This window comes from Pezoporus flaviventris, unplaced genomic scaffold (assembly GCF_033815535.1).
Source record: "Pezoporus flaviventris isolate CSIRO_AGI_PZ_B2104156 unplaced genomic scaffold, CSIRO_AGI_Pfla_v1 ptg000037l, whole genome shotgun sequence".
NCBI classification, from domain to species: Eukaryota; Metazoa; Chordata; class Aves; order Psittaciformes; family Psittacidae; genus Pezoporus; species Pezoporus flaviventris.
This window is the reverse complement of record NW_026892585.1, coordinates 14,245,699-14,257,877: the sequence shown is the minus strand read 5'-3', so window position 1 is coordinate 14,257,877 and position 12,179 is coordinate 14,245,699. Positions and strand designations below refer to the sequence as shown.

General features: G+C 43.8%; 1 protein-coding gene across 1 annotated transcript; it reads right to left on the bottom strand.

Moving 5' to 3' along the window:
- Positions 1-2,266: 2,266 nt before the first annotated feature.
- Positions 2,267-8,874, bottom strand: MALSU1 (mitochondrial assembly of ribosomal large subunit 1). Its single transcript, XM_061464758.1, has 4 exons — positions 8,668-8,874; positions 6,530-6,708; positions 4,216-4,297; positions 2,267-3,040 (listed from the first exon to the last, which is right to left on the bottom strand). Exons 1-4 carry the CDS (start codon positions 8,867-8,869, stop codon positions 2,835-2,837), a joined length of 669 nt encoding a protein of 222 aa, XP_061320742.1. The 5' UTR covers positions 8,870-8,874; the 3' UTR covers positions 2,267-2,834.
- Between the last annotated feature and the right edge of the window lie 3,305 nt (positions 8,875-12,179).

Genomic DNA, 12,179 nt, shown 5'->3' with positions numbered 1-12,179 from the left:
CCCATTTTGGGGGGCCAACCCACCAGAAAGAGGGAACTGAAGAAATGATGTCTGCAGAAGACGCTGCATAGGGTATTGCATTTCACAGGGAACTCTTGGCTCAATTTGGCACACCAGTACGGAGCTATCTTCTCAGAACCAGCATCATAAGAAGTTATGCCTCCCTCTGTATCGCTGGTGCATTTGTGACAGCTAAACCCCTGACTGTTTTAAGCATTTGCTTAATCATGATGCTTTTATTTGCTTCTAACCTTCCAAAGCTTTTATTCCTAAGCTGCAATTCCAAAGGCATGCGCTCTTTGTATTAGTTTCCATTAAACAAAGCATGTATGTTGTGCAGGACAGCATGGTCTTGATGTACCAGGGCACAGGACTTCTAAAGGAATGTGAAAAATCACAGAGTAAGCACTCGAGCTGGGCTGTATGTAGCAGATGTTCCCTCAACTGATGGACACACACTGCTTGATAACGAAGCTACTCAAATGCAGTGCAGGAATTCAGTGAAATGACTACTGAAGTTCCACCTTGATAACTGTTTCTCCTGTTCATCCCATCATCAAGGGATCCTGCAGTCAAACCTGCACCTGCCTCTGTAAAAAGGACTGAATGATGAATATCTAGACTCACTGGACAAGTTGCTCTGTGTTTATTTGACACAGAAATCACCTGATCCATAGAACTGAAACCATTCCCAATTGTTTCACCTCCAAAAGGGGTTTAACATTGCACAGTACTGATCATCTAAAGCAGCTTTAATTCCCAGATCCCATATCAAAGGGTCCCCTGGGCAGGCAGGTAACCTGGCTGAAGAATGGCAGTAGCTCAGCACAGACTATGATGGCTTCTGTTCAATGGGGGATGAGGCAGTTCTTTTCCTGAGCCCGCAGTCCTGATTGTTTAATACCAACCAATGACTGCTCCTCTTCACAATGTGCTTTGGCAGTAAATTCAGTTACTTTTTTATTTTACTGTTTTTTGTCTCCTCAGTTAATTCTATTTTCACTTTTCTTTGTCTTGCCTTGCAGACTACGACCTCTTTGCAGCTGTAGGAGTCCCAGCCTGCTCCCAGGGAAGCTGGTCCCTACCTTTTTCTGTTCTATTCTGAGAGCTCTTTTTGTTACAAGATACTGTATGTAGTTCCAGTTACTAAATATGGATTCATATAGCCTCATAATGGTTGCTGAGCCTGCCCCTATTCGTCTAGCATTACTTATCTTCAGCCACAGCAGTAAAAGGCAAATGGTTTTGGGGAACGATCCAAAGTTACTCCTACATATCCCTCCTAGGAGGAAATGTTTGATTTAGAACCCATCACTCTTAAGACAGCCAAGGTTATCTTTCCCCCATGTGGATTACTTACAAATATCATGAAACATTCATGACAGCATTCATGAAGCATGAAAATCTTTCTCTGCAGTCAGACTTACCATTTATTTTGAGGGCAAAGATGTTTTATCTACCTGCACAGTTTAACCACATTTAATAAATGGTCCTTGTTTAAATTGCAGAACTATCTGCTGCCTGGTATTGAACAGCAGGTGAACTCAGGGGCAGTTATTCCTCAAGGAACAGAGTAGGCACAGCAAGAAAAAGTGACCAGTCAGAAATGAAGGAGAAGGTTGGTTACCTGTTTCTTAAAAACCAACCCACCCCTTCCCCTGGAACACAACCGTAAGCAGGAAAAGCAAGGTCACAAACAGCAGCTGATGTGTAGGGAACACATGCAGACAGGGCCTTCAACTATTTTGTGGGGCTGTAGGGGGAAAAGTGATTACCCTAAAGATCTACTGTTCCCGTTTCCTGATGCACAGCTGAGCAAGCTTCTCCAGAAGAGATCCTAATCCAGTGACAAAAACACTGTCCTGTAGTTGAGAAAAGCATCTTGCTTTGTGTGGTAATACAACCAGACAAGTTGTGTTACCATCTTGAAGCTCTACTAACTGGTTATTAGACCGTGCTGCAATCAAAGAATACACTTCACAACTTGTGGAAGTGCTGAAGAGACCCATCAACAGCAAATAATGCTCAGTGACGAAAGGGCTTCCTTTAGAGCTACTTTTGCCCATCTCAAAGGAACCTGGGGTGTACACTGTCATAGTACATTTGCTTAGCATTCTTTTCCAGAAACTAGGTGAGAGGAAAACCAGCAAAGGAGCCAGCTGCACACTTAGAATGAGCTGAATGTTTTAACATAAAGACAAGGAATTGAAGCTCTTCAGGGCTGTGTTTTTTTTATTACTATTACTAAAACCAGATTGGCCTTGGGTGAAAAAACTGACTTACTGTTTTGTTAACTCAAGGCACATTTGTCACTGCTGCTCTCAGCTCATGTGCTCAGCAACAGCAGTCTCTTTCTTCTCTTCCAGAGCAGAGCATGACTTGCTTCATCTTGACCAGAAGCAAATGGCTTAATACCAGAAGCCTCATCTAAACTGTACTATTTCACATAGTTTTATCTTGCAAACCTCAAGTCTTCTTGCATTGCTTCTACAAGCAGGCCTTTCAAAGAAAAGCAATTACTCTAGAGGCTAAACCTGAGTTTCAGGGTAAGGAGCTTAAGCAGCTCTTTGCCCTGCTCTTCTCACTGCAAATTCCACTGCAACAGTGACTCCCCCAGGAAGCTCCCTTATGATAGGATTCCCTCTTTGATATTTTATGGCTGGAATCAAGGCTTCCTTTCCAACCTCCAGGATACTATGAGTGATCATATCTGTAGCTTGTTCAGAACTTTAGCTACCTACATCCAATAAACACTGTTTCGTACTGATCAAGTGTAGTGACTGCTAAGTCACTAATGAAGTCTGTATGTGCCTCTCAGACCCGTGCAAGCACACTCATTTCTCTTTCCACTCAACAGCTGTATGAAGTTCTTTCTCCAGATGATCGCTGTGGTCTGGAGTCAGTCTAAAGACGAAGTCTTCTGGTAGTGACTGTGGAGTCATCTGTGCTAACTGGTCATCGTAGGAACCAAGGGTCCATAGCTTCTCCAATTCATAAACTTCTCGTGCCTCTGGCAGCATGAAATGCACCACTACGCTACCTGCACAGAACAGAATTCACAATAAATTAAGGTGAACTGTAAAGCCCTACTATGTTTCCAGCTGCACAAAGAACTCAAGTCTTCCATCCCCATTCTGGCTAGATGTAACAGGTCAGCTGATGGGAGGTCTCCTCTTACACTGCTGATTGAAGTTCTTGAACTGTGTTAGGAATTGGGTAGTCTTTTAAAAGACTCTAAGAATACAGCCAAGAGAATGAGAGGGACAACACCCTGGCTTAAATTAAAATGCTTTCACAAGACTCCAGACCAAAGAAGTTACAACTTCTAGGGGACAGAAGGCAGTAAGTAAAAAGAAATTTTACTTGGAAGAGTCCCCTGATGGCCCTTCAGCTTTCCTGTATCACCAGTAACATTGAGCTATAGCCAAGTGAATTTCCTTAGGTGTGTTGCTCACATCTCTCAGGTAGTTTTTACAATGAAATAGGTCCAAATTTTGACATAATAAGATTTTTCTTACAGGTTTTCATTAATCCTGTGCAAACAATAGTAGAGAACATTAATTCCAATATACTTCTAATGCAGTTTTTTTCTGGTTATGCCCTTAAATTTCAACTGCTTTTCAGTTAAACTATAAAACCCATTAACAGTAAAGTAACCAAGGTTTAATTTCGCTGGCTGCAGTGCTCCACCCACCCATGTTTGCTTTTAAGCAGAGCTCACAGTGAAGGAGAAGTGCTTTCCGAATGCAGTCTTCTACGGTTGTGTAGAGAGCTTCACGCTTGTAGAATAAAGAATTAAATTCAATTTCTTAGGATTGATGTTTTGCTCCATGTCATGGTATGATCTGGACAGTGGACAAGTCTTGTTCAATAGGTCACTACTAAGGCAGCAAGCAAAGAGCCCCACTCACCCAAAGAGGAATTACATAAACCTTAGAAAATTGCCTGCAGTAGTCTTTCTGTTTCCATCACTGTTACCTTCAATTTATTAAGAGCTGTTTTAGCTGTATGAAGAGTAGTTACTGCTTTCTTCTCGGTGCCAATGATCTTTAGTGAAAAATTATTTAGTACCACAATGAGTTCAAGCAACAACTGGGACTTCAAAACAGCAGAGTATTGTGAACTCTTCACAGCTATCAAGGTACATGGTGAGATGCTTCCTTCAACAGAGAGCTCATGCAGAACTTCCCATGTGTCAGATTCACAAATATTTACCAAAATCAATGCACAGCCAGTCATCTGTCTCTTTCCCTTCAATCCGCGTATGACGGCTGCTTTCTTCTTTGCAATACTTGTACTGAGAGAAGAAACAATGGCAGAAAATTAAACACATAATGTTTACTTAAAAGCAACCAAACTTAACAGATAAACTGACCTTGCTGAGTTGTCTAGAGTTGTCTTGAATCTTTAATGGATTAGATCATGTTAGATTTGGGATCTGCGCCCAAAAAAATATCCAAAAAATCCCAAACAAACCAAAACACTTGCAGCACTTGAAAACAAGTACAGATTTCTCAGTGGGATTTAGTATCAAATCTAGAACCCTAATACTCAGAATTCCCATATAGTTATCTATCCATGAATTTTATAGGTGCCCATCTTTTCCTCAAGATGAACACTGAATACAATTGCTTGGCATTCAAGTAGCCTTTCAGTTACCTGTGGCTGCCATTACCACTAATTTTATTTCCTTTCAGATACCTTTCGTTGTTTTATATTGGCTAGTTAAGGATGCAGAGCTGGAAATGCCAAGTTTACCCTCTTCCCAGATGGAAGGATGTGGGAAGAAAACAAGTTTCAACCCATGTCATGAGGAAAGCATTCAAACAAACCTCCTGTCTCTTGAGTACATGCTCTCAACACTTACAGCCAGATGGGAGGCAAGCATGACTGGCACACAGGTTCTCAAGCTATGAACCACTCTGTGTGTGGGGGAGCTCAAAGCACAACTGCAAATGCTCAGTTAAGGCAAAGTGGTTTGTTCCATGTGCAACATGGTGGCCTTCATGTATGACAGCTCAGAGGCTCAGCTCCTCCCACCTAGGCACTCACCACACCTAAAGAAGTTTGACAACTAGAAGCTTAAGTACTGTCACTTTCAGATCTGGCCATAACCTACTTGTCTCTTTACAAGAAGCATCCATAGAAAACAAAATGTGAAGTCAACTGCATCTTCACAGAGCTCCCTTATTCCAATTTCTACTTTAGCTGAAGCAGTCAAAAAACAAATACTGAAACTTTTTTCAAGCTCAAATTAAAACCCAAGCAATTATTAAACCAAACACTTATTTCAGCACAAGGCCACAACCAGAACAGAGACTGAAACTGCCTGGCTGCTGTCAGTCTTTTCTGCCAGGGAAGGCACAATACAGTGTAACAGGTTGTAACAGCACGGCTGGCTAGCAAATGAGTCCCACTTCAAGGGGAAAGCAATTCTCACAAAATACCACCATTCCTGCTCCTTCCCATACAGTGCTGGCTGCTGGACAACAGCCTCAGTCTGCAAACCAGAATGGAGAACTTTCAAAATGTAATTCAGAACTAGTTCACCTTCCTTTCTTTCAGTTAGCTTGCGAGATGTCCTCAAAAGCAGGTAACTGTCAATGCCCATGAAAGTCTGCTTAAAATCCTAAAGAGTCCTGCATGCACTGCCATCAGCTATTTAAATAGGCATATCTCCACTGCAACTTTCCTTCAGCCTTGTCTTTAAAGGCTGTGTAACGGTGAACAGATTATAAGAGAGTTGTGTTAATTTCGTCCTCTAACATGAAACCAGATGGGAAGTGGTAAGCAGTAGCTGGGACTTTGCTATTTACAAGTTACTGCAAGGAAAGCAAGACTCATGCTACACATGAGCGCCTCTGCTTTTTAGTGTAGATCACGCATCACCATAATGGTTTAGGTACTGTAATGGTAAAGCCAGCCCGCTGCCTACCAGCACTCCTGAGCACCTGCTCTGCTTTACATCTTAAGGTTCAGCCTACTTTTTGCCTAGAAAATTTTCAATGCCAGAAAAGCTTGGCCACTCGTGAGTGCTTGCTCAGGCTTCCCAGGTTTGAGGATGCCAGGTCTCCCCAGCAGCTCTGCCCTTGCAGAGCTCCTGGTCTGGGGCAGATGGAAAGCTGTCAGTGTAATGCTAGCAAGTTATGCAAGTAACAGAGTACCTATTAATCACTTAAATTTAGTACGTTCAAAAATCACATTAATACAACTTCTGCCTTCTTGAGGCAGAATTTTAGTTTGCGAATTTCACATCACTCTTGTTCAAGCCACCAAACTGTGCTAACGTCATCGCTGCTCTAAATACAGAAAGCTCTGGTTTTTAAATAAATTATCTATGTTTTGAGTAGTAGCACTACAGGAAAAACATTACAGTTAGTCGCTAGATGCATTCAGGACTAAATAACATACGGATAATTTGTTTCTTCTTGTCTGGTACACCCATATATGTGCAATCCTGAGAAAATTCCTGTCACAACATTTAAAACCATTCCCGAAACCCCAGAGAGTGCAGGGGGAACTGTCTTACCATTTTCAGCATGTACTGTGCCATTGCATGGAGATGTCGTGGTGAAGATCCGCTGACGATTATGAAATAATCACAGTATTTGACTTCTGGAGGTAGCTGGATGACACACATGTCTTTAGCATTCTCCTGCCTCAGCAGAGCTACAACAAAGTCAATGTTGAACTTGGGAAGCACGGTATCTGGAACAGACAGAAAAAATAATACAGTGGCAATTTCTCTTTTTAATTGCAAAAATCAACCACTTCAGAAGATATCAAATGGCAACGAAGTGATTTACAGCCTAAGCCATGTTTGGTTTGATAGTGACAATGCAGCACGAACATCAGATTTTAACAAATGATTTTTAAAGCCACCAAAGTTGAGAACTAAGCACCCTTCTGGTATGTAACACTACCGCTAGATACAGCAGTTAGCAAACATCAGGGTTTCTTTTAGGTAACTTATCTCTTCTTGTTATTACTTAAGAGTCAATGCTATCATGGGCTATTTCTCAATTAAAACGAATGAAACTCAACTACTTCAACAGACATTATTAAAACAACAGGAAAAAAAGTCAAAACATTTCAGCACAATGCTTGTCAACAGGCCCATGATAACACGTGGTGATGAAATTACTCTAAAATCATAGGTAGATTAAATCAGTATATTGAAAATGGAGCTGATGCGATGCTGTGTGAAGGTACTTTTTATCTTCACCTGAATAAAGCCATTTCTTTTTCTTTCTCCCTAATCTGTTCTTCCACAGAGGATCATGATATTGTAGACAAAGCTTTAGTCTTTCAACAGTTTAAGCAAGCCAGTTTAGAAACTAGTAAATTAGTGCAACTACCTTCTGTTCACACCATGAAATCTGTTTATTTCTAATTTGTCCTAATTAGGTAGATGCCACTTGTGCGCATACTGAAGACATAATTTGAATCTGTCAGCAATGCATGCTTGCCACTATAAAGTGAATGTTAGTGCAGCCCAAGCACCACCACAAAGCCAAGCTGTATATTTACCAATATGAAGAAAAAGCCAAACAAAAGAACAATAGCTACATATAATTATATGCATGAATGGGGATATGAAACTGGATCAGATCTCTGTAAATGAAGTCCCCCTTTGAGCTTAGGGACTCATGCACTCTTTCAACATTTGCTGTGGTCACACATGCAGAAAATTAGCAGTGGCCACAGCTCCTCCAGACGCAGTGGTTACAAAAGTTAAATATTTGCCTCATAGCCACATGTGAATTCTCCAGTGCTTACTTAGGGAATGAATGCTCTAAACAACCCCAGGCACACTCTGCCACACTGAACGCCATGGTCAGATCTGGGACAGAGATGTGCAGAGCAGCTACAACAAACCAGCTCTGTGTACGCAATGCTTACACCCATAACCAGCCATTCTGCTACTATAACTGTTCTCTGTATCGGGTAATTTTTTTGCTAGTGTACATCAGAGAATCACACCTCCAACGTAGTACCACTGCCCTCACATAAGTTCCTGTATGTATCCACGCACGGGCTCGGTCTACGCTAACTGCCGACTCCCTGCTTTACAGCGAGCCTTGGGAGGCAACGCTGGCTCAGCACAAACGCCGTGACCCCGAATCCTGTGGTGTCAGCTGAGGTGAGAGCGACTCCATCGTATCAGGCACTCCCAGGATCCTCCCGCAGCTGCAGAATGAGATTGTGTCCCAGTTACTTTATTCCCGAGGCGTTACATTTTGCATAGGGCACCATTTCACAGAGCTGGAAAGCACAGGGCAGAGCCACGGGCCTTCGGGTCGGCGGCCCCACTGACGTGCCGCTTCACAGCCATGCCTGGGCCTGACAAGCCAGGGCCTTACCTCCAACGGAGACCGCAACACCGCGTTAACCAGAGTTTAACACCCGCACGGTTACAGGCTATGAGGGCCCTTGAGCAGTGCCCTACTATAAGGGGCGGGCCCGCTCGACACCCGCACTCTCTCACCCGTTGTGAGGAGCTGGCCTGCGGCAGACCCCTGGAACACCTCCGGAACGGTGAAGCCAGTCACGAGAGAATCAGACCCATAAACCCAGCGGGACGTTAAATGCATGGTGTCCCGTGTCGCGCACCGCTGCTTTACCCCGTCAGCTCACCCCTCCACCGCCCCGGCTAGGCCGCCCTACCTGCCACCTGAGGCCGCTCCGCCACCGCCCCCAGCACCCCAGCTCCTCCTCCTCCGCCGCCGCCTGCCGCGCCCCGGACCGGCGCGCACCCACGGCGGGGAGCCCCTGCCACCCAGCGGGGCGGCTGTGGGCGGAGGGCACCCGCCGCCGCGGCGGAGACGGCCCACAACACCCGGCGTCCCGCCGCCACCGCCCGCCACATGCCCGCCACCGCGCCCCGGGGCTGGGACCCGCCCCTTCCCCGCATGCCGCCCAGCGATTGGAGAGCGGCGGTGACCCCCTCCCGTCCCCCCCCCGTCTCATTGGCCCACGGCGCCGTCGGTCGGACAGCGCCGCTGGGCGCGTGCGCAGTGCGTGTATTGAGGCGTCGGTCGGCGCTCCTCTCCTTGTGGGCCAGCTGAGGGCCGGGGACCGGTGGGACTGAGGCGGCGGCGGCGGGGTTGAGTGCTTGTCCCCGGGGCGCCCCACGGGAAGAAGAAAGCCCGCTGGGGCCGTTCGTGTCCTGTCCGCGCACTGCCCAGCCGCGCTGTGGGGGTTAGGGTATGGAGATGGGGACGTCGGGGCGGGCGGTGGCTCGTCCCCGTTTTGCGCTTCTCGTCAGTGTTTTCTGAAGGTGTCAGAGCCACGAGGCGGTAAAATGGGAGGGTCGAGGGGAAGTGCCGGTACTCGGACACCCGGCACCAGCGCTCAGCGTGTCTGGGAGGTGGAAAGGAGTAGACGCGAAACGTGGGCACGGCTGTACAAACCCCAGTCGCCGTATCCGTCAGTATCAAGCCTAGTGCAGGCCTACAAGGGTGCAGCGGGTTTCAAATTAGTACATTTTTCTCGGGGAAAACGTGCTCTACATTTGTAGTTCTCCCATAGTGTTCATGGGTGCAGGGCGGTAGCCTTGCTGTATTTGTTTTGCTACGGGGGATGTTGTCGGGTTAAAAAGCTATGACCTAGGCAAGTTCACGCATTTGTGTTTACTGTGGGTGAAACGTGTTTCCCTCCACCCCCTTCCCCAGAGATGCTGGTTTTTACACTGTCAGTAAAATAAAAGTGTTACTGTTCAGCCTCTTTTACCTCCCTTTCTGAGTATGATGGTAAAACAGCAGTAGTAAGACTTAAAAGGCATAATTGTGTGAGTTGTAAAACCTATAGTGATAAAGCTTTAGCTTCAAAGGAAATGTGACTAAGCTATACAAGACTGAAGTTACACTGACAGGCCACACAGTCTCTTGCAGATTCCTTCAGGGGCTGGTCTTCTTCAGCTTACAAATACTTTTGGTGAGAAAAAAAATGTTGCATCTGATGAGTCTCTTAATTGTGTGCTATAAAAAGTGGTCAAGAAGAAAAGGAGGGAGGAACAAAAGAAGTGGTTTGAAATGGTACTTCATTTTCAAAGTAATCTTTAGCAAACTTGTTAGCTGGCTAATGTTTCCATTTCTCTTGATGACATGTTTGAAACAATGTTCTTTCTAAAGATGATGTACATCTATGTTTGATGTCCTTTTTTGATGTTATGCCTCCAGAGGGAATGCCTGAAACCTGTCTTCTAACATTTGCTGACATTCACAAATCTGTTGTTTGACAGCTGTTCTTGCCTTTGAAGGACATGAAGTTCATCTGTATCCTAATTTGTTCTGAAGCTGAGTTCCTCAGCTGTCATCTGATTGTTAAGAAAGTCTCCTCCTTCTCAGGTTTGTGGTGCTGTTGCTCTGAGTACTGGGGAGGCTGCAAAAATGGCTATTTAACCAATAGTACCAGATGTTCATAAGTGAGCTAAGACTAAGGCAAATCTATTTGTGTTTCTGTAGGCAGATACTGTTTTGATTGGTAATTGGACAATTCATCAAGTTGCTTATCTGACAGTATCTCTGAGAGAAAGGAAATGTACTCTTTAAAATCATTAGATGGTTTATTTTTCAACGCAGCAGTTAGATTCCATTGTATAAAAGTGAAGATGTAGGAAATGGAAGTTACAGATGAAAAGGCAAAATCAAATTACACAAATTCAATATTCCCACATGATATTTAAAGTAACACAGTGCAAGCTAATCCGTATACTTAGGTTAAAGGATAAAGTTCTTAAAGGATGCCCAAAAGCTGTTTCCTATGCAAAAGCTTAAGATGTCTGTGCTCCAAACATGCAGTGTTTTACTGACACAAGATGCTTTCTACGTATAGCCCAGGTCAGTGGTAGCTGCCATCAGCACTGACTGTAAGCATTATAGCTGTGACAGATTTAATTTTTTCATGCTGCATTACAGGTCATCTTAAGCTTTCCACTAAACCCCTGTCCCGACTCAAACTAATGCAACAAATACAAATTACAGTAATTCCTGTCAGCAGTCTGGCTGATAACAGAGGACATAACATTTGCGCAGTAATTTTTGCAGGAAATGTGTTTTCTATTTAAATCAGAAAGTGGTTTTAGATGCTCAGTTATGGTTAGACAATAGGGTATTACGTTGAAGGAAGATGGAACAATGGTGACTGTGGTGCTGTTAATAATGTAACTGAAATGGCCAGAAAAGAATTCAAATAATTGGAGAACCTGGAAACAAAATAAGAATAGAAGCTGCTGAATTTTAGAACTGAAGAACTAATCTCATAGGTATGATGGAATCTCCATTTTTTTTTTTTTTTTTTTATATCCTTAAATCATTAAAAGGTGTCCATGCACTGGGAAAATGGTGGTGAATACTAGATTGAGATTAAGAATGATGAGTATTTGACAGGTCTGCTAAGATACCAGGAAATATGTTTATGCTTATATATTGCCTCAGGACCTAAGAACAATATGTATTGAGATCTGGCAGGTAAATAAGCTAATTGTATGGAAGTATAGATCTTCAAAGAATTTAGTGTCTAGAAATGGATTGTGTAAGGTCATTTGCCCCTCCCAGTTGAAAGTTAACTTTGTTTTGATTATAACCCTTAATATTAACAGCAAAGCTCTTACAACTGTTTAAAGCATTTTTGGTCTGTTTCATCATCTCAGTAAACCTTATTAGCAGTATCTTCTCCTATACAAATAAGATGCTCTTCTTATCATCCAGTAATCCAGCCTTCAACAGTTTCCTTCTGGTCTTGCACTGTGAAATGTCACAATGCAGAATGATGAGCATGTATGGATAGAAGACCAGATTACTTGGGAAAGGCCTCAACATGAGTTTTCTTAACACAGAACTGCAGCTAGAGTGAAGGCACATTGGTTTTGCAGAAGTTTACACTTCCTAAGCTTTTTGCATCATGCAAAAGCAGAAGCTGGAGCATAGTGCATATAGAACATTATTTACATTCGGGTTTTCATTTATTTGATTAAGTGGTTGAAGATGGAGCAGGAGAGAAATGAGAAGGGGAAAAGAGAATTGAATTCTTCCCCTTCCTGCTAGAATCCTCGTTCTGCTGACCTTTGTACATGGAGCACATACCTGCCCTCTGAGGAGCAGCAGTGCCAGCTCAGTGTCTCAAGGCCAACAGAAGCAAAGAAACAAAAGGCAGCATCAGCAATTGCATCTAAGGAT

What these genes read in the sequence shown, in the direction of transcription:
- MALSU1 (XM_061464758.1), bottom strand. Translation starts at nt 8,869, where the DNA reads ATGTGGCGGGCGGTGGCGGCGGGACGCCGGGTGTTGTGGGCCGTCTCC. An exon ending in CACAGTACATGCTGAAAATG is followed by an intron (nt 4,298 to 6,529) that starts GTAAGACAGTTC and finishes TTCTTCTCTCAG; the next exon opens with TACAAGTATTGCAAAGAAGA. An exon ending in CTGGCTGTGCATTGATTTTG is followed by an intron (nt 3,041 to 4,215) that starts GTAAATATTTGT and finishes TGTTCTGTGCAG; the next exon opens with GTAGCGTAGTGGTGCATTTC.